At 56.3% G+C, this 27,678-nt stretch overlaps 2 protein-coding genes and 1 long non-coding RNA gene across 5 annotated transcripts in view; 1 reads left to right on the top strand and 2 right to left on the bottom strand.

Annotated features, from left to right (window-relative positions):
• Positions 1-79: 79 nt before the first annotated feature.
• Positions 80-9,020, bottom strand: CLK3 (CDC like kinase 3). Of its 2 annotated transcripts, XM_067003911.1 has the most exons (13): positions 8,865-9,020; positions 7,982-8,130; positions 6,511-6,724; positions 4,370-4,463; positions 4,037-4,103; positions 3,212-3,328; positions 2,579-2,745; positions 2,098-2,192; positions 1,591-1,720; positions 1,402-1,484; positions 1,077-1,156; positions 694-784; positions 80-469 (listed from the first exon to the last, which is right to left on the bottom strand). In XM_067003911.1, the coding sequence occupies exons 2-13, from the start codon at positions 8,128-8,130 to the stop codon at positions 284-286; spliced, it is 1,473 nt and encodes a 490-aa protein (XP_066860012.1). In that variant the 5' UTR covers positions 8,865-9,020; the 3' UTR covers positions 80-283. The 2 variants fall into 2 exon arrangements, with proteins under 2 accessions (XP_066860012.1, XP_047937510.1); XM_048081553.2 differs by lacking the exons at positions 4,370-4,463; positions 7,982-8,130; positions 8,865-9,020 and having other exon boundaries at positions 6,511-6,651.
• An 833-nt stretch (positions 9,021-9,853) lies between these two features.
• On the top strand, positions 9,854-11,306 carry LOC125185089 (uncharacterized). The gene is made up of 2 exons (XR_007170038.2): positions 9,854-10,163; positions 10,328-11,306. It is a non-coding gene; the product is annotated as an uncharacterized lncRNA (long non-coding RNA).
• Positions 10,157-27,678, bottom strand: part of ARID3B (AT-rich interaction domain 3B) — a 33,289-nt gene continuing 15,767 nt past the window's right edge. Inside the window, exons 5-9 of one of the 2 annotated variants that reach the window (XM_067003908.1) lie at positions 19,445-19,628; positions 18,063-18,322; positions 17,585-17,842; positions 15,165-15,266; positions 10,157-14,306 (exon numbers count right to left, since the gene is read on the bottom strand). In XM_067003908.1, coding sequence (XP_066860009.1) covers positions 14,152-14,306; positions 15,165-15,266; positions 17,585-17,842; positions 18,063-18,322; positions 19,445-19,628 — 959 coding nt within the window. In that variant the 3' untranslated portion in view covers positions 10,157-14,151. Of the gene's footprint in view, positions 14,307-14,334; positions 14,909-15,164; positions 15,267-17,584; positions 17,843-18,062; positions 18,323-19,444; positions 19,629-27,678 lie in introns of those variants that run through there. The other variant, XM_067003909.1, reaches the window with a different exon arrangement.

Here is a 27,678-nt window from a genome sequence, read left to right on the forward strand (position 1 = left end):
TATTTTTCAACAGCTCCATCTTCTGCACAGAAAGGAGAGCTGGGAGTAAGCGAGCCCTCCACCCTGCCTACAAGGGAAGTATGAAACAATAAGAAACACTTTATTTTAACTTTACAACATATAAATAGACGAATCTGTGCTTTCCAACGGAGCTGTTCTTCCCCTTCCCTGCCCAGGGTTCGTGTCACAGTGCCCCTCTGAACTCTGAGAGGGGTGGAGCTGAGCTGCAGAGGCGAGGCTGAGCTTGTTGGTACCAACCCAGCCCCTGTCACCTCCCCGGCTGTCATCTGCTCAGGTTCCGGCTGGCGGTGCGACCGCACAGCATCCGCTCCTCTGCAGAGAGGCCCGCAAAGAAGGGATGCAGGAGGGCTTCCGAAAACGTGATCCTCTGGGAAGGGTCGAACTCAAGCATCCTTCTCATCAAGTCGAAGAGCTGCACGTGCTCCAGCGAGTCGTGCAGCATGTATGTCTGAAACAGAAGGGCAGGCGAGATGCATGTAGGCTCCAGTACAACAGGGAGCGCGCCCCAGCCCCCAGTTCTGTGACGTACAGCGAGGCTGTGGCTGTTTTGACCTCACCCCCAGCAGAGATAATTCCCTTCCTGACCCCTGTGGATCTCAGGAAGGGAGCCCCGGACCAGTTCAGCCCCTCAGCGCAGCCAGCACCCCCTCAGAGCTGCCCTCTGCCACCTACCCGCAGGGGCTTGCAGTTCTCTTGGACGTATCTCCCATCGGACGTGTTCTCATCCCATACCAGGTTCCCATTGTGGAAGTATTTCTGCTTCCTGGAGAGGAGGAAGGGTGTTCGTATGGCTGAACCGGAGAGCTCACCCCCACGGACAGGGGAAGAGCAGCAGCCCATGAGACTCGATGACAATTAGTACTATAAACTCTGCCCTCCATAAGCAGCCGAACCATTGCCCCTAAAACCGGTCATCAGGCTCAAAACCCAAACTTCAGCAAGTTCCCTGTGGTTATACAGGTTAGACCTGGTGTGCAAACACAGCTGGCATCCTGACTCGTTAGCCACCACAACCAGCTAACCTGCGCGCTGACGGTGCAGTTACGGGCTCTTACCGAGTTCTGTGGATCATGTGAGGGGGAAGGGGCCCAAGGATTTTCTCCATCATGACCAGATGCTCACGGTTCTCATGGGTCTGCAAAGGAAAAGAGCAGCAGCGCACTGCTTCAGAGCTTGGAGAGCTGGTGACAACAGTCTGTCACTTAAACAGGTAGAGAGGCTAAGGGAGAAGCCAGGAATGGTGCAGGCCCTGTCCAGCTCTGCTTCCTCTCCTGCTTTTTCTATTCTTTCATTTCCCCCCCCTTTACCTAATTCTAGCCTTTTTAGACAGTAAGCAGTCTTAGTTTGGCCAAAGAACACGATGCCTTTTGCAAGTCATACCTGGAAGAGCGTGAAGCCTCGGTAGTACTCAAACAAGATGCAGCCGGTACTCCAGACATCACACGGCTGTGCCCAGCCCAGCTCTGCAGAGAGAGTAAAGCTAGCTCTGTGCTCCCTGCAACCCCCGCCACGCTTCCTTCCACCAGCTCCGTGGTGGAGCAGAGCCTCCTGCCACCCCGCGGTGCTCACCGAGAATCACTTCGGGGGGACGGTAGTGCCGGGTGGCCACGATCGTGGTGTGGTGCTCGTGGTCGAAGGTGGCGCTTCCGAAGTCGGCCACGCGGATGCTCGTGTTCCGGATGGACTTCTCCTCGCAGCTCTGCAAGCAAAGGAGAAGGCCCCAGAGCTTTTAACAGCTGGTTCGGGATTAGGGTAGGCTCTGACAGGAGCCCTCTGTCCCCAGAAGGGCCATGTCCACGCTGTTAATCAGACGGATCCCGAGTGGGAAGCTCTGAGCTATTCACATCCCGTGTCCACGTTCAGGACAGCAGCTGAACTGCGGCTGTGGGCTGGAGCCACTGAAGCAGAGCCTTAAGGCTCTTAAAAGACAGGGGGGAAAGAAGGGGCCGAGCTTCCAGTTTGTTCTTGCTAAACAGGCTTGTGAGGCATGCCCAGGAGATGGAAGATCCACCTTCTGCAGCGCGGGAGCAGGCGGCCGTTCCTGCTTTAGTCACCTCTCTCTCAGCCATAACCCACCTTTTTCTCGTTGTACAGAGTGTCAAAGTCGGAGTTGACAAACAAGATGTTTTCTGGCTTGAGGTCAGTGTGAGTCAGCTGGTTGTCGTGTAGAACTGCACGGGGGAAGAGGAGAGGGGAAAAAACACGTAAGAACCAGACACTGGAGCACCAAGTCCGTGTACTGGACACCCTGACGCAAGCCAACTCCTTGCCTCCCTCCCAGCCCATTCTGGAGAGGCAAAGCCCAGCAGTGACTACATATTCCTGACAGAGAAGGCACAAGAGAGCTCACAAGCCTCTCCTCCATTCCTTTCACAAGGAAAAGAAAGCAAATCTAAAGACTACTCCACCGAAATCATCATATCTGATCTTTTTAGAAGCTTCAGAAAAGGAAGCTAGGATGTTCAGGTCCTACTATAGGTTAAAACAACCCAAAAAAGCACGCACTGAAGAACAAGCAGCTGCTGGCAACCCCAAAGGCTGGCCCTGGGTAACTTACATCTCAAAGCATGGCAGAGCTGGTAGGCCATGTGCCGGATCTGAGGGAGAGGGTATGGCTGGAAATTGTTCTCTTTCAGGAACTCAAAAGTGTTCTTGCCGAGAAGCTCAAAGGCGATGCACATGTGGCCGTGGAAATTGAACCAGTCCGACATCAGGACACACAAGCTAGGCAGAGGAGAACGGCACGAGGATTAACCATCGTTCAGACTCGACAGAACAGTAATTCTCCCAGTTTTTGGTGAACAAAAGCCCTGAGCCGGCTGAGCTGGAAGCACAGCAATCCCTCCATTTACGCTGGAGAGAAAACTCCTGCCCACTTTGCTCACCCAGCTCAAACGGGGGCTCTTTTTGTAAAGCAGGACAAAGCAGCAAGTGGCTGTCAGTAATTCTGGTCAATTTTTCCTCCCTGTGACTTAACATAGCAGTTGTTAAGCACACAAGTGTTTGGTAGAACCTGGGCCAGGCTCTCTTCTTCCAAAACGCAGAGGCATGACACAGGTTTTCCCCACAGAGGAGGCGAGCAGCAGGTACATCCAGTCCTCAGCTCTGGGCGGCTTTGGACCTCGTTCAAGCAGGCTGCTCGTTTCTGAGGACGTGGTACTGGCTGCCTGGGAGCTTCGCAGCAACTTACAATTTGTTCTCCTTGTCCTTCTCCTTGATTTTCTTCAGGACGTTAATTTCCAGCCTGGCTGCTTCTCGGTACTTCCCAACATTTTTTATGATTTTCAGTGCCACCTGGGATTTGCCTCTGCAAGGGAAGAGACAAAGGAGTCAGAGAAAAAGCCGGTATCACCTGCACGCACATCCCACAGGGCACTGCAGGAGCCTGTAGGATGACAGGGAGGTTCCCAAGGGTATATTCAGACCACGTCCCCACTGGCTTCACTCAGCTCAGCCGTGCCATGTTGCATGTGCAGTGCTGCGAGCAGGTGTGTGGCAATCTAATAAATAAAACCAGGCAGAGGAAGGAGACAGCCTTCAGCAAGCTCAGGATGAGGGAGTGATGGTGCAGGGAAAACAAAGAGGAGGTCTGGGTAAGAGATTAGCCGTTCTGCCCTTGTCCCGACCTTGACAAGCGATTAAATACCCGCACGGATTTGAAGTGAAAGGCTGCTGCTCAAGCGACACTCCAACGAGAGCGCTGCAGACACGCCACGTGCCGAGCCGGCAGCCCCCGAGCAGCCACACCGCCTCTCTCCGACCGTGCCAGGGAGTTCTGCGGGGGCAGGGGTCCCGCTGGCTCCCGCCCTCAGCTGCCCCCGGGGCGCAGAGCCAGACGGGAGGGCAGGAAGGGGCAGGGCTCAGGTGTAATCACGGGAGAGGAGGCAAAAAAGAAGCACCCTGGCAGATTGAGGCCACCTCCCCGTCCGGCTGGCCCGTCCCGAAGCCCTCAGCCGCTGAGCGAGCGCAAACCCTGCTGCGACAGAGGAGTGAGGGGGAAGTGAGGGCTGCCCACCTGGCGTGGTCGACGCACTCCACAACTTTCCCGAAAGTGCCTTCGCCGAGGCTGCCGACGATTTCATCTAGGAGAGAAAAGAGGAGCGGGTGTGAGCCTCGGAGGCCGGGCGAGAGCTGGGGTCCTGCAATTTCACAGCAATAACACGTCAAAACAAAAACGTCTCTCACTGCTACGCTCTTTAAAGCTCACGTGTCTATTGTCTGCCTCAGGCAATTTACTGGTGAGTCCATTATAAGCAATAAACACTAGAGACCCCTCCAGTACAGAGAGAGATCTCGTCTAACACGGGGATAGGAAGTAGAGGTAAAGTTTTACGAAAGGTGGCTGTACATCGCTCTTGAAGCCAATCGCCGGTCCTGCACACCAGGTGGCCTTCCTTGTCATCTTCCACGCTCCTGCTGCGCTTACTGCTCTGCTGGCTTCTCTGCACACACCGCCCCCCGGCACGGCATACGGCCAAGCGCGCACAGCGGGCAGTCCCCAGTGGCAGATTGTGTTGTCATTCAAAGGTGGAGAGACGGCGGTGCGTCGGTGGGTGGGTTTTCCAGATGCCAGCATTTCATAAGGCACACAGCATATATAACGATAGGGATATTGCAAGGGACACGTCAAGACACAAACCGACTTCAAAACAGAAAAGTAATCAACAGCTACAGGTACGTTTAGAACACCCTCTGTTAGCTGCAGCGCCTGGTGCCGCCGCCAAACGCCCCCCTCTTCTCTGCGGGGCGGCAGCTGGGGGGCTCCGGTCTCGGGCTCGGCCCCCGGGGGTGCCCCGGGGCAGCAGCGTCCTCGGCAGCGCCGGAGGCTGTCCCCGGCGGCGCGGGCAGCAGGGCTCGGCCAGAAGAACGCCCTTTTCTCCGCTGGCAAACGTGAGGAAGGCTGGCCGAGCTGGCAGCTTGGACGAGCCGTCCAGCGGAAGCCAGAGCAGCAGCTCCGCCCCTGTCACTGCGCTGTGCTCCCTCGGCTAACGGGTCCCCAGTCCCCCAGGGCCGCATCCTGCTGCTGCCGGCAGGACCGACAGCGCTGCTCCTCCACCGGTGCGCCCGGCTGCGAGCGGACCCAGCGCTGCACCTTCTCCTTGGGGTGCAGTCTGAAGCCTGCGAGAACTTGAGGGACGGGTCAAGAGAGTCCCCAGGGAGCGCTTCGCTCCCCTTCAAGCTTCCACTGAGGACACGAGGTCACGTTCACCCCTGCTACTGCTAGCTCCTACTGGAAAACCAGCCCAGCGGTCCTGCAAGGACCGGGGTCCGCAGAGCGAGCTGTCCTGATGCCTGGTCTTTTCTATTTAGCCCTAAAAATGGCGAAGGAAATGCAAGCAAAGCTCTGCGTTCCCACGCCTGACTTTCTGTCAGGCTTCTCCTCTGCACCCCCTGGCCCCCACCTGGTCCAAAAGAACGAGCTCCGAAGCCCGGCAGGTAAGCTGAGCCAGACGGAGGTGGAGGGGAGAGCTGGGACAGCTGCGAGCCTTGAAAGGATCCCGCTGAGGCCACCCAAACCCTGCACACCGGGTCACCGCACGCACACACGCAAACCACACCGGAGCGTTTTAGCCGTAACCCTGCCTCTGAGACCGAAGTGAAAATGTCAGTGGGGAAGGAAGGCAAGGAGAGCAGCAGGCCGCCAGAGCTCCCACGCCATGCAGGGATCAGGACCCGGCCCCTGCGTTGTGCCAGTATCTGAAGGGAACCGAGTGGTGCAGCGTGGCCAAATCTTCCCTTGCTGCAGAGAAGCAGCGAGGCAGACGCTCGGGCCCACACCTCGCGATGCCCCCGGGCCGCTCCAGGCCCTGGGAGAAGCCTCCCCACCCCGCACCGAGCGTTCCCTGATAACCCTCGGACCGCCTCTGGCAAGGAACGCCGCGTTTCCCCACAGTCAGGTGGAAAAGCGACGTTTTCAGCGAAGGTGCAGTTCTGGGACACTTGCATGGCACCAGGCAAAGAGGACGCGGGCGTGGTTTTGGAAGCTGGGAGCCGCGTGCAGGGGGACGGGGCTGGTACCCGCAGCGCTCGCGGCTCACACGAGGCCCGGCGGGGCTGGCTGGTCCCACGCGGGACGGGGCACAAACCACGCGGCACCTGCCAGGAGCGCTCCGAACCCTTGCTGCCTGCCAGCCCCCCCCGAGCAGCAGCAGTATGCAGGGCCTCGCCGCGTGGAGACCCGCACGGGGACACCGCAGCCTGGCTGTCACCGTGTCACCTGTGTGCCACCTGGAGCCTTCGCTCGCCCCCCCGGCCGTGAAGGACACGGCTTTGTTTCCTCACCTACTGCAGCTCCGGGGGCTGGGCCACCAGAACCACCAGCTACAGCCTCTCCCGGCGTCCCCCCACGTGGGTTCGGGACCGCACACCCCACGTAACGAAACGAACGGACGGGGGGCAGAGGTACTCACCCGGCGCGCTCCGAGCTGAAAGGAGGGAAGAAGGGTTAGGGCCCCGACCGACCCCGCGCTCGTTCCGGCTGCTACTCACCGAGGAGGCGCTGCTACAAGACCTGGTCCTGCGCTTCCGGCAGCGGTGCTGGTGCTGCCTGGCGCGGTGCTGCTCCCGGCCCCGGGAGCGCCGGCAGTTCCGCGCGCGGGGCGGGCAGCAGTCCTCCCCGCAGGACGGGCTCCGCTCCTCGAACCTGCAGGCGTCACTGCCCCGCCTGTCCCGGTACCTCCTGCGGTGCGGCGTCCTGTCCCGGCTGCGGCAGAGGCGACGCGTCAGAGTCGGAGCGGCAGGAGGACGGCACGCCGCCCCGCTGCCAGCCCCCCCAGCCGGCCCCGCCGCTGACCGCCTCGCAGCCAAGTTGCTCGGGGAAACAGAAAAGTTTTGCCAGAGGAAAGATCGCGCGGCGTTCCCACGTTTGGAGGAACCAGGGGGACGCCAGGCGCCTGCTGAGGGCTGGGTCCGAGCTGCCCACTTCAGGGAGCCTCCCCCAGCACCCACGAGTGCTTTCCTAGCACCGTTCCTCCTCCCCCAGGAAGGCCTCTCGGTGTTTTATTAATGAGTGAGGAGCCAAGCCAGTGGCGGTGCCCGAACCGTCACGCCAGCAGGGATGGGAGCCCCCAGACACCCAGCCTTCGGTGCCCGCGTGCCTCCGGTGATCGCTACCACGAGCCAGGAGGAGAATTTGGCCTCTGCTCTGCAGATAAACCCTGCGGCTCCCAGAGCAAGCCCTGCTGCCGACTGAGAAGCCGCCTTTTAGGCAGAAAAGGTCACAACACAGAAAAAAACCACAGCAAACTGGCTGACAAAAGCCACAAAACGTGACCAACGCAGCGTTTCGGGCACGCGCCTGGCCAGGCTGCTGCTGCCCCAGCTGACGGCGACCAAGCCCTTGTCGCAGCTGCTTCCCGCTGCAAAAAGCAGCTTTTTTGGTCAGTTTGCTTCCCCTCTGCTTTGGCTACGACTGGCTTTCTTGCTGACAGCTCAACAGGACGCAGATGTGCACGGGGTGGCTCATTTCAGCTTGGGTCAGGAACCAAATTTCACTCTGCCTTGCCCGCTAAATTATCCACAACAACAACAAAAAAAAACCACACCAAAAAATAACACTTTTCTGTTCCAACAGCAACACTCAGCTCCAAGCCCACCTGTGCGAAACCTCAGTCTGAGCTTTTAAGGTACAGAAGACTCAGAAGTAACAGCCCGAAGGACTGGAGGTACCGAGGAACCCACAAGAGGCTCACAGCCTGAGGACAGAAGGGCAAAAAGGTTCTCACCCGGCAGCTGACTGCTTTCACCCAAATCCCACCTACATAATCTACTAATTAAAAAAATGGGGAAAGCCAGTTGTGGGCACAATTCGTTTGTTTCGTTAAACAAAAGCCAGACCCGGAACCGGAGCGAGCCCAGGGAACAATTAAGGCGTCCCCTTCCCACTGCACCCGCTCTGGGGCGAGGACCAGCGCCGAGACCCTGCCCCCCCCCCCCAGGAAGACCCCCTGCGATCCCTCACCTTCTGGATCGTGACCTCCTGGCCGGGTCCCTGCGGGGCGGGCAGCGCAGCCTGCCCTCGGGGGCCCTGCTCCGGGACCGCCGCCGCTTCCACCGCTGGCCCCAGCAGGGCTCCTGCTCCGGGGACCGGTACCGCCTGCAGTGATGCATCTGCAGGCACACACAGAGCCAGCTCAGCTCCCGGCCCCTTACGCCGGCCCCGAGCCCCCTCAGGGTGCCCCCAGGCCCCCTTTAGGGTACCTGTAGGCCCCCTTAAGCCACCCCCAGACCCCCTCAGGGTGCCCCTAGAACCCCTCAGGCCTCCCCCAGAGCCTTCTGGGGCAACCGCAGACCCCCCGAACCTCCTCCAGACCCTTTTAGGGTGCCCCATGACGCCCTTAGGCTGCCCTCAGGCCCCTTTAGAACACCCGAAGCCCCTTTAGGTCACCCCCAGGACCCTAAAACCACCCCCAGGCCCCTTAGGGTGCCCAGAGGCTCCTTTAGGGCACTCAAAGGCCCCCTTAAGCCACCCCCTGACCCCTTTAGCCCTCCCCCAGAGCCTTTTGCGGCACCCCCAGAGCTCTTAAACCTCCCCCAGCCCCCTCAGCGTGCTCCCAGCCCCCTTAAACCGCCCCAAACCCCCTTAGGGCGCCCCCTGACCCGTTTAGGCCTCCCCCAGAGCCCTTTGGGGCACCCCCAGACCGCCCAAATCTCCCCCAGACCCCTTAGGGCGCCCCATGACCCCCTTAGGCTGCCCCCGGACCCCTTTAGGACACCCAGAGCCCCGTGAGGTCACCCCCAGGACCCTAGAGCCACCCCCCGGCCCCCTCAGGGCGCCCCATGACCCCTCAGGCCGCCCCCAGCCCCCCTCAGACCCCTCCAGGCCCCCCCCGCCCCCCACTCACCGCCGCCGGGCCCCGCAGCGCCCCCGGGTACGGCCCGGCCCGGCCCGGCCCCCCGCAGCCCTCCGCGCACTTCCGCTTCCGCCGTGGCCGCCCCGCGCCGCTCTGGCCGCCCCTCTCGTTGGTCCGGAGGTTAACCCCTTGCGCGCCGCGGGGGAGGCGAGGGGGAGGCTCCCAGGGCCTCGCGGCCTCCGCGGCCCCGAAACGGGAGCCCCGCGGGGCAGGGACCGCGCAGCCCCTTGGGCTTCGTGCCCTTCCTTCGTCTCCTCGCCACCTGCTTGGCTGTGGGCAGAGGGTCGCATGCCGCGGGTGCCACCGGCGTGGCCTCCAGCCGGGCGGAGGCTGGCCTCCGCGCCTCCGCGCCTCCGCGCAGCTCTGCCTGCGCTCCCCGAGGTCCCAGCCCCGCTCCTCCGGCCCGGGGACCCCCCGCAGCACCGCAGGGCGAGGAGCAGAAGGGGCCACAGACGAGGCCGGCGGCCTCCGAGCAGAGCGAGCAGCCCCCTGGGCCTCCAAAGGGGCGGCCGCGTCCCGCCGAGCGGCTCTGGTGGTGCTGAGCATGGCCCGAGCCAGCCTCGAGGCCGATCGCCTGCACCACGGCGAGGGCATCTCCCGCTGCCGCAGGGAGGCCGGGGAGGCCGGCCTCGCTCCAGCCGGGGCCGTGGCCTCCTGTGGGCTCGGACTCCTCGGTGTCGGTGTGCTGGGACAGGCGGGTAACAATGGAACGGAACGGGACGGGAGGCAGGGCCCTGCCCCGGGCACACCGGGGGGCCTCGAGGCAGCCTAAGGAGGCCAGCCTGGCCTCCACAGGGCTCCTGAAAGCCACCAGAAAGCCCCCTGCTATTTCTTTTTTTTTTTTTTTTTAACTGGAAATAGCAAAAAAGCCCTGCACCCCCTTCCCGTGGCAGCAAAAGGCAGAGGGAAAGGCGCTGCCTCCGCCGGTGCGGTGCCTGGACGGCTGGGAGCAGAGCCATCCTAAGGGGGGCAGCAGGGCCTTGGAAATTTTGGGGCCAAAAGGGCTGGAAACCAGCTTCTGCCCGACTTCAGAACCGTCACAGCTCGCTCAGCACACTTTGTGAGAGCGCAGCCCAGCAGGCAGAGCAGCGCGAGGTTAAAGCTGCTGCAGCCATCAGCAGAACAAACCACGGGCAGATTTAGACGATTTACCTGCCCAGAGCCACCCCCACGCGGCTGGTTGTGTGTCGCCACGTGTAAACCTCCTGACGGCGCGAGGCACGGCTGCCTCGGTCCCCCCGCTAAGCAGCGCGGCCCCAATTCACGCTCGCAGGGTCACGGTGTGAAGAGGTAGAAGTTTATTGGAATATAAACATTCAGATAACGTGTAAGATAGAAAAAACCCAACAACAACATATACAGACACTTGTTGGAAGGAGACGTTGAGGTATTTATCCACCGCCTAGGCTATCACATTTCTTTTTTTTTTTATTTTATTTATTTCTTTTAAATAGGTAAGAAAACTAGTAGCAAGGCTGCTGCAGCTGTTTGGTGAGAACAATCCGATCTGAATCCGCTTGGAGCGCGCACGCGGCGGCCAGCAGGACGCGGTGTAAACGCCCTCACGTGCGCCGGGGGGGGACGAGCGGCAGCGCAGCCTCCCCCGGCCTCTTCCCCCGTCCCCGAGCCTCTGCCCTCGCCTTCCCACAGCAAGCTGGGGGAGGCCGAGCAGGTTGGTTTTAATCCCCACCCGCTCCGAAACAGGAGCGTCTTAGCAGCTGGGGGCTTTTTCTTTTTTCTTTTTTTTTTTTTTGGCTGCTCGCTGTGAAACCTTCGCTGGTCTGGAGCTCGAAGAGAAGCAGACGCACTGCCGAGCAGAACGCTCCCCGCGAGGAACGGTCCTGCCCGCAGTGTCAAAACCCCTGAGTACGATACAATCCAACACGCTTGAGTGAAATGAATCGGAGCCGGGGGGAGGCCGAGCCTCCGCCCTCGCCCGGCCTCCCCCTGCCCCCCCCTCCTCCACCCCCTCGCCGCTGCTGGTTTCTCTAACCCTGTCCCCGCAGCCTGGCAGCTCAGTAGGAGACCTGGAGCTCGGCGAAACGCGCGTTAAGCCGGGCGCCAGAATCAAACCCAGGCCAGGGGAAGGGTTCCTCTTCACAGTCTGAGTGGTCCTCGTCAGCGCGGGGCGACGGAGGACCAGGTATGGTTGCAGCTTATTTTACTGAGGTATCTGTTACGCATCCCGACTTGTTTCTTTCCCTGAATCGGATACAAAATAATCTGTTAGTCCCTGTCTATTTCCAGTCTAGTTGTGTAAAGCTTATAAACATTAATACTCTAGTAGTGTCAAAGCTGTTTAGCAGTTCAGTGATTCGAGTGCCTTTCTGTGCAAGAAAACACAATGTTAGCATGTGATACATAAGCAAAAACACCCATTACTAACCTCTGCTCCCCAGGACCAGAGAAGAAAGCATAAGGAAAAGCCAGAAGTCCCCCAGTCCCACTCTTAGGAAACAGCCCCCAAACCCACCCCCCACCTCCAAAAAAAAAAACCAACTAACCAAAAGAAAAAAAAAGGAAAAAAAAAAAAGAACAGTCTGAATGAGTCAGAGTCTGGAAAATCCTCTCTGAGTGGAGACAATGAAATGCCTCAGAGGTGTGCGGCCAAAGAGCAGCTCTGCTTCCCCACTGAAAGCAGGCGGAGGTGGGACATCGTGGAGCAGCATCCATCCCAGGACATGCGCCTTCGCTGTCGCTCCCTCCCTCCCTCCCAGTGCAGATAACTCGAGCCGTGTTACATGAACTGGCATCCAGAGAGCGGGGGCCTCTCGCGAGCGGGAGCTCCTGCCTGCGGTCGTACAGCCTCGCCCAAGGGATGGGGCCATCCCTGCACCTGGGCTTCAGACAAGGAGAAAACCACAGATCGCTGCTGCGAGCTCACTCCTGCTCTGCTCTGAGGACGGGCAGGCAGCCGACTGAGCGGTGCCGGGGGATTAAAAGGGACGAGATGAAGTTTGGGAATTGACGGGAAGGCAGCTGTCCCTCTGCGGGACGCACCGGCGGGGGAGCAGCGCCACGGGGGCTGGAGGTGGGGGCGAAGGACCCTTCCCGGCTGGGCTCTGGCCGTGCAGCCTGGGCAGGAGCAGTCTGTGACTGCCTCGAGCGCGGGGAGCCGAGCGCCCCCGGCAGCCCTGCTCACCTGAAGGGCAGCGACCGGCCCCGCGCTCCTCTGTTGGCTCCGAGAGCAGGGCAGCAGCGCAGCTGGCAGCCGGGCAGCCTGCTGTCAGGCCTCTCGGGGAAGGACCGCCTGAAGGAACCGCCAGGAACTCGCAGGCAATAAAAGAGCAACCCAGGTCCATAAACACGGACGTGCTGCAGGCAGCCAGAGCTGTCCGTTTGCTGGGGGGCACGTGGTGCCTCACCAGTAACACTCCAGGAAACTGTTTTGTTTTTTTACAAGCTGAACCTCTGGAGTTTTAACTGGGTTTTCACTTTGATTGTAATGCAGCTACTGGCTTGGGTGCTTCTCACGCGGTTTGGTAACACCAGCAGCGATGTGCAGGTGGAAAACAAGAGGAACGCGTTATTTCGGTGCCTCTCACGACAGCTAAAGTGACGCAGCACCCACAGGGCTTAGTCTTGTAGCGAGGGCAGAATTAGCTGTGCTGTCTGCATCCAGCGAGCCTGGGAAAACACTCACAAAGCCACGGCCCGACCAAGCAGGCTGGATCCCTGCCACAAGACCAAGCTCTGCTTTGAGGAAGCACCTTCCTACGAGAGGCCGGGGAAATCCGTAGTGTTGGCAGGGCTGTTGCCTCCCAGCTGCGCTGCGCAGCTTTGCTACGGGCAAGGACAGATCACGGGGGATGGAGAAATCCAACAGGGCCTCTGGAGACAGCCTCCTGTCCAAGGTGAAGGACGGGTCCTCTAACTCAGCTGTCGCCCTTGCCCTCTGTTCCTACCTCTACCTGTCCTGTCGTGCGCATGTCCTGGGACAGTGGTGCTCAGCGTGTCTCCTGGCTAGCCTAAAGGATGGGGAAGCCGCTGCTCCTTTGCTCAGCTTTGTTTTTTTCTTTTCTGTCTTTGGTGCTACAATTAAAAATAAAAAAAAAATAAACACGACATCAGCAAAACCACATATATATATATAAAAAATCAAGCGATAAGATATGCCAATACTTCCTGAAGAGGTTAAAAAAAACAACCCAAAACAAACAAACAAAAAAACCCCCAACAACAAGTACATATCTGAGGTATTTCATCTGCTCAAAAAAACCTGACTCAGGCCCGGAGGATGGAAAGGACGTCACCAGGGCAGGAGGGATGGTGCTCGGACCTGACCTCCAGGCGGGGGAGGATGTGTGCGGGACGGCAGGAGGAGAGGGGACACAGCGAGGCCACGCGAGCAGGGGCTGAGCTCGCGGAGCCACCGGGTCTTGTGTCAAGGCGGGCAGAGGATCAAACCCAAGCGAAAACAAGTTCAGGCTGTCGGGGTAAATGTCAGCGGGATGAGTTCCCCAAGGGCAGAGAGACAAGGTCGAGGGCATTTACAACTTGGCTGAAAGCCTGAAAAAGGCAACAACAGTAGGGAACGGGCCAGCACCAGCCAGGAGAACGAAGCAGCTGAGCGAGCGGGGGTTTTTCTGTGTCTGGGGGTCCTTCCCCTGCGGCCAAGACCTCCGAGAGGGGGGAAGGAGGTTCACCGAGTCTCTCGGGACTCCGCAAGCAAGGACCGTGGGCCCGAGGGGAGGACTGGAGCACGGCAGAGCCTGAAGAAAAGCGAGGAAGCTCGCCTGCTTGGCAGCTGCGAGCCCGGCAGGAGAGGGGCAAGGCAGCCTGCCGGCCGTTCGGATTGTCAACACACTGGGTTGTTTTGTGGGAAGAGCCCGCGTGGCTGCTGGCTCAAGGAGAGCCCCGCTTCCCTGCCCCGACCCCGGCTCCTTCCCCCTGCCTTGGTGACATCTCAGCCATCTCTCGACCCGCCGCTCCTAGAGACGATCCCTGATTGAAAAACGCCAGGGGTGCCCCCTCTCCATGTCCCACCCCCCAGCGGGAACACGGCAAACCCCGGGAGGAGGAGGAGGAGGAGGAAGAAAACGGAAGAGAAAGGGAGGAAGAAAGGGGAGAAGGAAGGAAAAGGCTGGACAAACGGACGATGAAGAACAACTCGCTGGCGTGGAAAGGTTTCAGCATCATCATCTTGCCGTCGGCCAGCCGCAAAGCAGGTTCCTTGAGATGAGGTAACGTGTGCGACTCCTTCCCGGCTCGCTCCCCGCCGCGAGCAGAGAGGGAGAGCTGCCGGGGGCCAGTGTGAGACAGCGAGCGCGGCCGTCCGTCAGAGAGACCAGCTGGTGGAGGGCTCTGCGCCGGGCGTTCCCCGCGATGAGGTAGGGCTGGGAGAGCAGTGGGAGCTGCTGCTGCTGCTGCAGGAGCTCTGCGTGCTGGAGCCCGCGATGAGATGGACGACTGGCTTCTGGGCAAAGAGCACTCCTGCAAGGCACGGGGAGGGAAGAAGGGTTACGGGGCGACGCAGCTCAGGAGGATATGGTAGAGAGCAACCCCAAAGGCTTCACCCTAACAGAAGGGGGCCCAGCGCAAGACCAGCAGGCTTCGAGGCAGATCAGAGCATCAGCGACGGCAAGGATATACGCGGGGGTACTCTGGGACTTGCTCTGTCAGCCCCTGCCGTGGGATCTTTTGCTTACAGAAGACTGGAAGATCCCAAACGGCTTCAACACCTCTGGAGGGTGCAGCGCCAGGTCTCCCACTGTGGACTCTGTCACGTAAACGTGACCTGCACAAGTCAAATGGCTCGAGCTGCGTACAGGGACAGCAACAACTCTTGCTTCCCTGCAGCATGTGAGGAGAAGCTGAGTTAAGCTCCTCCTGAATAGGAGAAGGAGCACAATGCTCCTTCCTGCTAGCACTTACTACAGAAGTTCCCTCTCAGGAGAAGCTGGATTTCTCACCAGGTTCCCTCTTCCCTGCCACAGCAAAATGCCACTTGTGGACTGCCAGCAAAATGCTTCCCCGGGGACAACTCAAGAGTAGAGATGACGGCAGAAACACGAATGGCATTACAGCAACAGCTCCTTGCACAAACAGAAAATCACCGAGAACCAGCATTCAGGAGCATCTGAGATTTAAAAAATAGTAACTACCACCACCCCCAAAAGGAAGGAGCATTCATCTTGACCAAAAAGAAAACAAATCAGCTCCTGCTGAGCTTTCTGAGCCGGGTGAGCTGTGTGCTGTGCTTCGGCAAACAGCCAGCCCCTGGCAGCACGCCACCCTCCGCACATCCCACTCGGCATCCCCACACGTCCCCGGGGAGCGGCTCCTCCTCACCAGCATAAATCGTGCCGTTAATCTCCACCGACATGTTGATGCTCCCAATGCCGTTAGGTGACAGATTGAGTGCTGCCGCCGCCGCCGAGTCCGGTTTATCTTCTGTCCAGAAAAGAAAAGACAAAGTTAGAGAGGAACTACACCATCTCCTGTGCTATCCAGAGCTGACCGGATACCTACACGGCCCTCCTTTTGGCACTTCTCTGATGAGGAGAAAAACCACTGTCAGTCCTCTTACAGAGGTGTTGAAGTGCCCAGGCGTGAGCTGCATGTGGCTGGGATCCCACTGAAGTCCCCGACTGGGGCCAAACGAACAACCCCTCCACAGAAAAAGCCACCAGCACACGAGACATGTTGACATCGGCTGGATTGTGGCCGGGTTTGCAGCAGAGCTGGGGCGCAGGCAGAGCCTGGAGCCGTCCTCCGGGGTGGGGATTCCTCAGGGAGCTGCTGCCACTTGCGGTGTGCCGAGCTCAGGCTGCAGCAGCTCCAGCGGCCGCTGGAGGGGGACTGCCTGAAGCATGACAGGCTCAAACCCAGGCCGAGCACGCTCGGCTGCCCCTAGTGCATGTGAAATCTGTTTTCTCTGTCCCCTCCGCACGGACAGCCCTTTCTAAGGCATCCCGGGCAGCTGTGGAAGTGACAGTGCAGAGCAGGGATCCGCTCCGCTCTGATGTCTAAGGGGAGCTGAACATCAAACCCTCCTGGATGCTTCTGAACCCTCCAACCAAAACAACCTGAGCGTGAGCCTGGGATTGCTCCTCCACGCTCATTAATTCAGCCTTAGTTTGCACAGTGCCATGGTGACCGGCCCCGCAGTGTTGGTTTTGGGGCATTGTGCTATTAAAACAGGGAGAGACGATGGAGACAGTCTGCCCAGGCTCTGGCACTGCATGCAAAGTGCGTGTTTGGAGCTCCCTTCCAGTCTGCTGGGACAGCAAGGCCACTGTCCCTGCGAAGAATGCAAAGGGCTTTGTTAACGTTTAACCCAAACGGTACTATCAAGCTAGAGCGAGCTCGCGCGGTGCTTTTCAACAGTGCCTCCCAAAGCACTTTACAAAGCACAGCATTATTTTTATTTTGCATTTGGCAAAATTAGGGCCTGAAAGATAGCACAGACTTGCCCAGTCCCCTAAGGAAGGTGGGGATAGTATCCCTGACTCCTGCTGAGGGCTCAGTCCTCTGCCTGTTACTGACTGTGGAGACTAAAACCGATCCTAGCCTTTTCATCTAGGAAGTTCAGCATGAAGAGGAAAAAAATGAAGTGAGACAAGGGAATGAACGTTACTTGATAAAACTTGTATTCCTCTTTACTCACTTTTTTTGATGTGAAAGTGAAGTTGAGGTGGATGCGCAGCTGTCGGGACCTGCAATTTGAGGTCTTGATCCCATTTAACTGGGCAGCAAGAGCATATATATCTCTCGCAAAGTGTCTCCGGGAAGCTTATCACTGCTAGCAAAAGCCTCAGAAACAACTTTTCCCCTTCTTCTAAGCAGTGCCAAACCTGCCCAGCCTTGTGCCTACATGCAAATGGACACTTAATAGGGCTCCGAGACCTTTAATTTGAATGGATCAAAAGGTTCAGAGGAAACAGCTGTTGGGACTGAACCTTCTGAGCCTCTGCCGTCCAGCGAAGCGCAGCCCCAGGACAGGTAGGGAGCCGTGGCGTTTATCAGCTTTTGAAGCCACTCCGCAACAGTATTGATTCTGACAACGTGACCTTTACGGGGTGACTCCCCTTTCACAAAGCATTTCAGGAGGGCATTTCCCTGGCCATGAATACTGCTTCTCTCTGACCTCCTAACCCAGCCCTGCCAGGAGTTCTCTGCCTGCAGGGCTGCAGCAGATGCTGGCAGGAACCGCCTGACTCGCTAAAAGCTCTGGGATGTGTAGGGCCCCCTGCAGACACACAGGTCTTTGTAGCCTCCTCATCACACCTGCCAAGGGGATTCCTAAAAGCCGGGCATCTCTCTCCCCTAACTGCCACCTGTACAGAGAGAGCTGTCACCTCCAGGATCAATTAATAGGGTTCCCGACGAGAAAAGGACAGGAATTCACTCCCTGCAGCACAACCCTGGATGAGGGCAGGGCTGGGGAAAGTACGCTCTACTTGAGGGGCTGAGCACCTGGCACAGGACCAGGCTTTCCCTCCAAAAGTCATCTCAGTGACCGCGTAAGCTTCCTGAACCCGCTGCATCCAGGCTGGGTTATGCTGCATCAAAAAAAGACTAAGAAGTGCAACGGTAAACTCTAACAAAACATTTCTCTGGTTTAGCTTGGCAGTTCCTGTGCTCCGTTTTAGTAACTTTGTGACACTGACCTCCGCCCAGTGCCCAGAGATGACCAAGAGGTGTTTGACACCCTGGACTGGGAGCGGCAGCCTGCAAAGACCCTTCGTGTACCTAGAGGCGCATCTTACCCTTGCCATTGATTTTGATTTTCATGGGGATCTGCCGCGCCATGCTGAAGAGGTTGCGCTGCAGAGCCTGCTGGACGAGCCGCTGCTCCTCCTCCGTCATCCGCGAGACCTTCTTCTCCGGCGGCTCCCCGGACTCCAGCCGCTCCCTCAGCTGCTCCAGGGTGGCCGTTCTCGCTGCCACCGTTGCCTGCTGGCTAGCCAAGGTCACCGGCACAGCGATGCGATTTGGCATAGACACAGTCAAGGGCACACCGTCGCCTAGAGAAGGACAGAGTCACTTAGTCTCTCCCGCAGCCCTTCCTAAAGCAGGCACACAAAGGCTCGGCTGCCGGCAGAATATTCCGCGTATCCTCACCCACCCAAGCCCCGTTACTCTCAAATCCAACTTAGTCTGGGGGGGCAAAATGGCAACTAACTGAAATAATCGCGTTTCTCCGCCCATAACGCAGCCACCCTCTGCCGCGGGCGCAAAGCCGACCTTTTCTGACAGCTGCTGCTGGAGACACGCGAGGATTGCTGGTCCCGCTGCCGGGCGCGACGCCGATGATCGGGAAGCGGATCTTTGGGGGAGACAGGAGGGAAGGAGGCCCCGTGGCGGTGGGCGAGTAGCTGAACAAGGAGGAGCTGTAGCTGGGCCGCCTGCCTTCCCGCCTGTTGCCGTCGATCGCAGCCTGAAGCTCGGCAGGAGAGCTGAGGGACTTCTTCTCGCATTCGTAGGCGTACAGGTACTTCATATACCTGGGAGATGGGCGAGCACAGGGAGACTCAGGCAGGTTTCTCGACAGAGCATGCAATGACAGGCTACAGCACCCACTGGGTCGTCCAGGCAGACTTTCAGACTGAGGTGCCCTGCAGATTTGGAGTCTTTGCATCTCACGACCGCTGCTGTGCTTGGTGTCATAAGTGTTATGGAGTTTGGGTGTGAGGCACAGCTCTCACGAAGAAAGCACATGGCTGCATACCACTGCAGCTAAAATTTTAACAAATAAGATCTTGAACCATAACACATACCAGCAAGGAGCGTGATCTAGGAGTTACCTTGTCCAATTTGTACTGGGCAGCACCAAACCTATCGCTTTTGCTGAATTCTGCCACACAAATTTGCAGCAAGCAGTCTGTTTGTACCAAAGGCTGGAGGAACAGCACGGAGCTTCCCTCCCTGGGACTCCACAGCTCTAAAAACTAAGAGCTAACAGCTCTTTAGAGAGTTACCAGCTCTAAGAACTGAGTTTCATTTTTACTGGGGTGTGCATTCCCAGAGTCCAGCCTCACATGCTCTAGTCACCGGACAAAAGCGCTGCTTTGCCTTGCTGCTTAAAGTCTGCAGTCGGTTTAATTTACCAACCTTCTCTGCTTATTCTACTTTTCCTTCCTTTTGGCTTGCCTACTCAACGTGAGGTACTGCAGGCCAGAAAAGCAATCCTCACGGCAGGCAGGCGCTAAATGCAAGTGTCCACAGCTTAGCGGCGATGACATGAAATGATCGAGTTTATACGTGGTGACTATGTATCAGCAGCCCCCCTGCCCGCTCACGGTGCCAAGTGGGACAGAGCAAGAGACCCTCCTTGCCCTGAGGAGTTCAAGTCCCAGGGAACAAGGTGATGGTGTGTTAGTGCTGGGATTGTAGGGAGGGAAGGGGAGAGCGTTCCGGAAGGATCGCTGCTCAGCAAAACAAGAGAAGGGATAGAAAGGGAAAACGGCAAGCTGTGGGCGAGAGAAGAGGGATAAATAAAGCAATTCATCAGCTCCTCCCTAGCCACAGAATAGGATTTAGTCTCATTTTTAACATCTCAGTCCCTATTTTGCACTCCCCAGTTCCTGCTCTGTTCCTATCCATGCTTTCAGGCTCTCCAGACTCACTGGGTTCGAAGCGTGAACGCGGCACTGGTGATGGAGGTGGGCAGATTAAGGCCTTTGGTGATCTCCCGCCAGATCTTCTTGTTGATGATTTCCACCAGCCCTCCTTTCTCGGTCACCAGTTTGTAGAGCATGTAGAGGTCCAGGATCTGCTTTGCCATGATGGGGATCCGATTGATGGGAGTTCCTGCAGGGAAACAGCAGGGAAGAAAACATGGAGGGAGCGAGAAAATGAGGCCGGGAAGGCTGGCGGGCTGGGGCTATCGATCTTCTTTCTAATAGGAAAGTCAGGCAACTCTATTTGTAGCCTGACTTGAGGCCCCTCTACGGGCGAGTAAATGAGCCAGAGAAGTGTAGCTACATGGCACGTCCTTTTCATGAAAAATCCTTTCCTGTAGGCAAAAGCAATTATCAGACAAATAATAACCTGCAGCTAAGAGCAACTTCTCAAATAGGAGAGGGGAAGTGGGGACTATTCAATCCTAGGGGCGAGGGAGCAGCACAGAGGAATCATTTTTTATGAGCTCCCAGGGCAATCTCAGATAAAATCTGGATTGCTTGTGCTCAGGAAGGGGCCGAGCAGCCCGGCAGCTCAAGCTGCCCACGCACTGGGACTCTGCTCCCTCGCTCCCCAGGATTTGCTCGGGAAGAGCAAACAAAAAGGGGACGTGACACTCGGCAGCATCCCCCTCCTCCACGCACATGTACCCCCATCCTCCCTCACGAGCAGGCGCTTAGCTCTGGATTCTGCTCTTACAAAGCATTTCCATCCTCCCACGAGCTCCCAAATGACGCCCCGCTGCGGGGACGTGTCCCTCGGTGGCAAACGCCACCCGGGAGCAGCAATTTGTTGCACGGTGGGGATGGTGCAGGTGAAAAACTGAAGGGTGTAACGGGGCATCGGCGACCGCAGGCACTGACTGCATCCCCCTCGTTTTTAACCCGATAGTGCCCTTTTGGCTGCACCTTTCAGCCCTTCAGGGTCTGAAAAGGTCAAACCGATGAGATTTAGGCAAGGAGAGGGAAGGGGAAAAAGACGCTGATGCAGCAACCCTTTTATTTTGCATAGGAAATACTGTCCTGGATCAAAGAGCGGTCCATCGGAGGTCAGTATCCTGTTGACCACAATGCCCAGCACCAGCCGTTACAGGAAAGCCGGCGAAACGCCGTAATGGACAATTATGGGATACCCAACCCACAGGGGAGGCTCCTGCCACTGCTCATCAGCCAGCGAGCCGGTTAATGCCCCGGAGCAGAGCAGTTTATGGCCCTTATAAATGGGTTTTATTCTGGTTAGTGAAAAGGAGCTCAGCGAGCTCTGCAGATGTCCTCATTATACATGTAAGTGTAATTTTTTCCCCTTTCTTTTTGAAGCCTATTACGCATTAGCTCACAGCACCAATTCCCACAGGTTAACGAGATGCTGGATAAAAGCAGCAAACTTCTTCGGCTTTGAAAGGGCAGCCTTCAATTTCACCCAGTCACCAACCCTTAAACGTAAAGAGCAACCTGATCGGGCTCAGCCCGCACGCCCCATTACTTTAGATCTTTCATATCCTTTTTTCCTTGCCTAAACAGCCCCTTCCCTGGCCACAAAGCTGCCATTCCCAAGCTGTCGTCCACCAACTGCATCAGATCCTCTTCCTGCATTTCCTATGCGACAGCTCCCCGCGGGAGCAGAGGCGGTTCCCGATTGTTGGATGCCTTCTGGCTCCAGCCAGAGCCGGTCCCCTCCCGAAACATCAGCCTGTGTGGACGCAACCCTTGCTTTGCTTCGCTTTCTCCCCCGGCACCATCTTGTCTCGGCGCGTCGCGAGGAGGATGAGGAGTGCGGCAGTGGCGTCGTTTCAGGCTGGGAGCGATCGTGTTACCAGCCCCAAGTTATCATCCATCAGCTGAGCTGCAGCAACCAGAGTCACACCCAGCCCGCTCCGAATGCAGAAGCATGGAAATATTTGTCTCAAAGGGCCCCAGAAAGAGCTAGGACTAGCTCTTCCCACCCCCAAAACCTCCCTTCAGCAGCAGTTCAGTGTTTGTGCCCTGGCAGCGAGGGAAGGCAGAACATCCCAACAAGGGAAATCACCAAGAAAACGATTTGGGGCAAAGCCTGGGCACTGCCAGGGCAGGGTCGAGACCCTTTCCTCTGGCAACCCCGCCGCCACCCACTCGTCCCCAATCCCATTTAGCGAAGGGCATTAGCTGGTCCAGGAGGGACTTTCATCCAGCGACCAGATGGGGAGTGAAAGGGGCCATGTGTAAGGCTCCTCAAGCCGACAACATGGAAACAAAATAAAATACCTACTTTTTAAAATACTCCATTTATCCTCATCAGTTTTAGCTTTTTCTAGACCTCCCCACCTCAACATCTGAAAACGTAAATTTATCCAAACGCTCCTGTGATAAACATTACCTACACGGGTGGGAAATAAAGGCTTCCACCTATTTCCAGAGAGCCTGCTCACAGCTGGAGTGGGACCAGCACTCAGAGCTGACCTCTCCTCCTCACGTTACCACCCCTTTGACACCCTCCCTTCCTGGAGTTTTCTTTTAAGCAGGACCCACGGCCTGAAGTGCCCCAGAACTTAACCAGCAGCTTTATAAGCCAAGCTAAAACCTATCTATTTTTTTTCTTCTTTAGTTTCTTTGAGCAGCCTGAAGAATTTTACAGCAGGGACACGGCTTCCATCCTCCCATGCTCATGCACTGAGACGCACTCATTTTCCTTTTCAGCTTTCCCTTAGGTGGAGACCACTCCACGGAACACCCTCGGGCACGGGATGAGTGAGCCAAGCGCAATCTGCGTCCCGCACCCCGTGAATTCACTGTATTCCTCACCGCCTCGGCCCATTTTGTAGGAACTGCCTGCAAGCGGAGCTGGGAAACCAGGACGAGCTGCTCGTGGAGCCCCCTCCTCCCCCAGCCCAGCTCCGAGGCGATAAAGTCTTTATTGGAAACCCCCAGCGCTCCAACAGGAAGGGCTGAAAAACGAGTGCCATGGGACGGCTAGATGCTGAAGGCGAGCGGATCCTTTCACAGGCGGCTGCGAGGCTTGTCAGGGGCCGTGATGGATTACTGTCATCTGGCAGCATCAGGATTAATGATCTGGAGGTCAGAGGGGAGAATTCCAGAGTGAAAGGTCAGCAGCCGGGGGCACAGCGTAAGACTTGTTGCCTTTTGATGGCAAACTCATTTTACTGTACTTTCAAGCTTGGGTTTTGCCGGCTCAGAAATGCTCTACGTACCACGCCTGCAAAGAGCCGGAAGCCTTGCTCAGCTCCAGAAGAGGCTGGGGAAGACGAGTGGCTCCTCTCCTCGGAGTTTTCCTGGTAAACAACTTGCTTTCCTTTACGCAAAACCCCAGCGATGCAAGCGTGGGCCATCCCTGCAAGGCAGCAGCCGGGGCGGGGGGACACGGAGTCTGCACCCCCTGGAAAAAGGGGGTGTGTGGTTGATATGCATGGGAGACCTCAGGAAGAGAAGCTTTAGGACAAGCATAAACGTTCCCCCTTTCTGCTGTGTTAACCGCCGGGCTCCAAGCAGGGGACAGAGCAAAGAGCCAAGAGTGGGAATACAGCCCCAGGGCAAGAGGCTGCTGACTCCGGCCAACCTGCCTCCCCCTGTGCTTACCAGAGGGGCTGTGAACAGGACAAAAAGCCCCAAAACGGCACTGGAAGGAAAAGGAATCAGCCCCCCGGCCCGTACCATAGGGGCTGGGTTTTCTGAAGGGAAAGACAGCTGCAGCTACAATTCAGATTTCTGGAATAAAGAGGTTCCCTGGAGGAAGCCTGACTGTAGCTATAAACATCTCTGTCCTTCAAGGGAAAACAGCAGCCCCTTCTGCCAAGCTGTTTCACCCCTTTCAAAAGCTTCTTCTGTTTCAGGCAGACACAACAGAAGCCTAAAGGGCTTATATGGAGAGGCTTGAATGTCCCCTATGTCGGAGAGGCTGACGGGAAAGCTGATGTTCGCTCTTTAACAGACGGAGGAAGATGTGAGCCCCAGATAATGCCTGAATGACTGTTCTGACATCTTTTGGCAACGAAACATTACCTGAGGAAGGGGTGCTGAGCACTCAGCACACGCAGACTCTGCTCCCCTCTGACGACAGCCAGCCCCCAGGGCTGGGGCTCAGCCTCCCCTTTTGTCCAACGGGACCCTATTTCGGACCAAAGTCTTCCTCACCCACCCAGGCATGCTGCCCAAGGTGTTTTTTTCCGTGCTCTGCATCCTGACATAGCCAGGCTTCAGATTTATACCAAGATCTGAAGAGGCAGACTGATGTTAAACAAAGACAACTGCCCCCCTAAGACTGTAACAGGATCACGGAAGATGAGTTCCCTCCGGTTCGCAGGGATTTCCTCGGCTTTACGAGCCTTCCGTGACGGAGATCCCCTGCCAAGAGACTCACTCCGCTCCTCGGGCTGAGCAAAACCCACTGCAGGGAGTTCCCCATCATCAAGCAGCCTAAGCCACGACTTGTCCTGCATGCAAGAGACAAAGAGCAGTTAATTATACCCAGCCTGAAGCAGTGTTTTTTTCAATCGCCTCCCAGTGCTGTTTTTTTTTCCTACCCAATTTACTTTCAGAAGTGTCCATTTTTAGGTAAAGAACAAAGGAGGCACGACTCCCATACGCTTATCCCACAGAACAACATTTGAAGTGCGATACAGCACATTTTGGAGTGAAAAAGTGCATGGGCAGAGAGGGGGCATTTAGGTGATACCCTGCACAGGTAGGGGAAGAGCTGCTCCTTCCCGTCTCCAGCAAGCACTCAGAACAAGAAAACACCAGACGGCCAAAAGGAAGAGGCTTTCCTTTTAGTCTGCAGTGATTTACAATAATAGAATAGTTTTGAGCCCAAGCTTGAAGAAATCTTCGTGTTTCTTCAGGAGACAGAATAATTCCTTGGTGTAAAATCCATTTTGACAGAAACCCAGCCCCGCGGGGAGCATTCAGCCACCCCAGTTCCTCTCTCTGCCTGAAGGTTTTCGTTCTTGCTTTGAGCCCATCCTAACGGCGAAGTCAGCGTTAAAATAAAAGGAAAGGTACACACAGAAGGGAAACAAGCTCTCCTGCTTCCTCCCCGCCCGTGCCCCGGCTGATCTAATCTCTCCCCGCATTCATGGCATTTCCACAGCGGGCATTCGCGCCTCCCAATGGGAATGTCACCACCTGATCCGCGAGCCTGCAGACCATTAGACACTCCTCTCAAAGCGGGAGCCAGGCTCGAGGGCAATTAATCACCCTCTATTTGACAGGAGGCCCGCTTCTTATCGGCACCCCTCAAAACCCCATCAGTTTCGGCTTCCCTCGGCAGTAAGCGAGGCTGACAGCAGCCCCTTATCAGATTTCGGCTGCCGAACCGGAGGCAGCCTAACTGGCATCCAGCGATACTGGCCGAGGCTCCAGCCACGTTAACCTCGCCTCGCGGGGTGCTCGTCCGTCCCCCAAACCGAGACCCCACGGAGATGGGTGCTCTCGCGCCGAGCTCGACCCCAGCCCAGCTGTTCGGCTGCTCCTGGCCCAGCTGGGCCCGATATCCTCGCTGTAACAGATTTCTTCCCCAGATGTGGGACAGCCGGGGGGGGGGGGTGTTCCAGGCGTACGACCTTTGAACCGAGCGGACAATCCTCTCTAGGCAAAGGCAAGTTCCAAATACAGGAGGAAATGCAGAGAAATGGGGGCAGCTGGGGAGAATAAAGGGGGGTCAGGCTGCCCCAAGTTAAAAATCGGAGCATCTTCATGCCAAACAGTTCCCCCTTCCATCCAGCTGGGTATCTGCGGGGTCATCTCTTCAGTGCTGAGCTACCTCCGCTGGTCGAGTGCTCGAGTTCATCAATCATTTGGAAAACACGCTGTCAAATTTAGGGGAGAGGCTAAAACACCCATAACAAAGTACCCATGTACAGAAGAGCTCTGGGAGTCCAGGATTTGAGACCCAGACACCATTTTTTTGGGGAAATGTGTTACAGTTTGACATCTCAATCTTCAGGGGAAGGGAGGAACGACACCTTTGACTCCGTCACTCAACTCTGCATGCCCAGGAGTGCCTGGGATTCAGGGATCCCCAACCGGCAATCCCTACAGCAAGCCTGGGATCAGGTTAATAAGCTACAGAAAGATTCACGCAAAGCCAATCACATCAAATTATTTTTTCTATCCTGTCCAATACAGGATAAAACATTCAAGCTGCTCAAGTATTCATGCTGGCTAAACTTAAAACAAATCTGTAATCAATGTAAACTCCTGATACTATTTTCCCATTTACAACCGCAGCTTCCACTGAGAGTTCTCCATGGAGCTAAAGCAATATTTAAATATTTCAGCTGCTAAAAACCCATGGATGTTCATTGCTGGAACTGAGAAATTACTTATGCTGGGTATTTTCCCAGAAAAGATTTTGTAGATCTTTCCAAAGGGAAACTTGGAGGCCTTTTCCCAATCAGGGAGAAAGCTCTCACGTCTCCACCTGTGGAATGATTGCTTAGTACATAAAAAAAAGCAGAAGGAGGGGAAAATTTGCTTCTGATGGGAAAGAACCTGCTTTTTTACAGCTTGGAAGTTATCCCAAATTTGGCCCAGGTAAACTCCCCCAAAATAACTTCCATGTCTGGTGGAGACGTTTAGTCACCTGCAAGGCATTCCCTGCAACAGTCTTCTGGATGCTGCTGAGGAATTTAAACAGGAACAGCGGTTCTCCCTAGAACTCGAGGAAGTGAAGGCTTTTTAAGCAGGGTGAGGCAGGCAGAGACGTAGCCGTGCACAAACTGGGGGGTGTAACGGGGACAGGAACTTCGCCTGGTTGCTTTGGACCATCCAGACCAGAGCTTTGCTGAGGAGTGGCTCAGGCAGGAGATGCTGCAGCTGGGCTTGGTGCAGTGCCTCGAGTGAGAATTTTCCACTGCAGAACACCGGCTGCTATTTGGGGAAGCATTTGCTGCGGCTCAGCGTTAGGCAGCCAGCACGAACAGAGGATGCTGAGAATTTATGTCTATTGATGTCTCATTTACAGAGCTGCACTGCTTAATTCAGATTCAGAATATCTCCAGAGGATGAAAGGAAGAAAGCGGCAAAATTGAATCACTGGGACGGAGAGTATTCCCTGGACAAACATTTCATAAACACCACTTGGCCTAAAGATAAAAGAACCCATCAGTAAATGCTTTTGTCAATACCCTGGATTTGTTGCATTTCCACATCTAAAATGTGCAGAGCATACAACAGCAGGAAAACATTAAAACCACGCGGTCAGGCTGACAAAGCCCCTTCTATGTATATACACATAAAAAACCAGAATGGTCAAGCCATCTGGGAAAACCAAGGTCACGCAGAAACCTTGAACAAAATTAGTAGAGCTGTACAATCGGAGACGTTTTATGAGCTCTTCACAAAGGCGGTACTTAAAATGAACAAAACAGCTTCCCTTGAAAGGGAGCCTTTCCTAATACGCCATAGCACGCAGTTAGATCTCTTCCCCATCAAACCTTTTCTCAAGAGGAGTTTCTTGCACGAACGCTGCTGATACCAGGGGATGGAAGTCCTGCTGCTCCAGCTCTGTCTTGGCCAGTGCCAGTGGAACGTGCTCAGCTCGGTTATAGCTTGGCTGCTACGAGGAAGAATCACACCACTGACAGTCCTTCACTGTTAGGGGACAGAACAGGCTAGCTGTGCTGCCCAGAACACACTACAGGGTTAGTATCTATGTTTTTCTGCTATTTGTCTTACCTATGCCTTTTATCCCGCAAAGACGGAGCCAAAATTTAGCTTCAGGGTATGGCCCCAGGGTAAGAAAGGTCTGAAAAGTGGAAGGTGCACGGAAGATGAAGTGCTTGTCTCGAGCACTGAGACCTGAGCACATCAACTCGCCCACCGGGCTGCTCAGTGTTTGTTTTACTGAACCCGCTGCAGCACAAATCACGAGCACTCTTCCTGGAGGGCTGCGATACAGAAGAAAGGAGTTTCAGAGTCACCGCAAACATTTACCGTGCCAAGGAATCCACGCCCAAAGCGTGAGAAGCTAATTTTGCACAGGTTCACGACACGTCCCTCACCACAGACGCTCCTGGAGTTAATTCCTGCGTTAATGTTTCAGCCTTGGCACTCGAAAACCCTCCTTCCCAGTTCATTTTGGATACACGAGTGCTGCAAAATGATCAGCGATGCAGGAGGAGGAACTCAGCGGGAGGAAAGAACCTTTGGTTTGAGCTGAGAAAGGGAGTGGGGATGCAGCAACCCAG

The sequence above is a fragment of the Anser cygnoides genome, chromosome 11 (genome assembly GCF_040182565.1).
Source record: "Anser cygnoides isolate HZ-2024a breed goose chromosome 11, Taihu_goose_T2T_genome, whole genome shotgun sequence".
Taxonomy (NCBI): domain Eukaryota; kingdom Metazoa; phylum Chordata; class Aves; order Anseriformes; family Anatidae; genus Anser; species Anser cygnoides.

Excerpts from the sequence above, each read along its gene's own strand:
- CLK3 (XM_067003911.1), bottom strand. The coding sequence starts at position 8,130 with ATGCATCACTGCAGGCGGTACCGGTCCCCGGAGCAGGAGCCCTGCTGG. Across the intron at positions 1,485-1,590 it reads TCCCCCCGAAGTGATTCTCG|AGCTGGGCTGGGCACAGCCG; the intron begins GTGAGCACCGCG and ends CTCTCTCTGCAG. Across the intron at positions 470-693 it reads AGAACTGCAAGCCCCTGCGG|ACATACATGCTGCACGACTC; the intron begins GTAGGTGGCAGA and ends CTTCTGTTTCAG.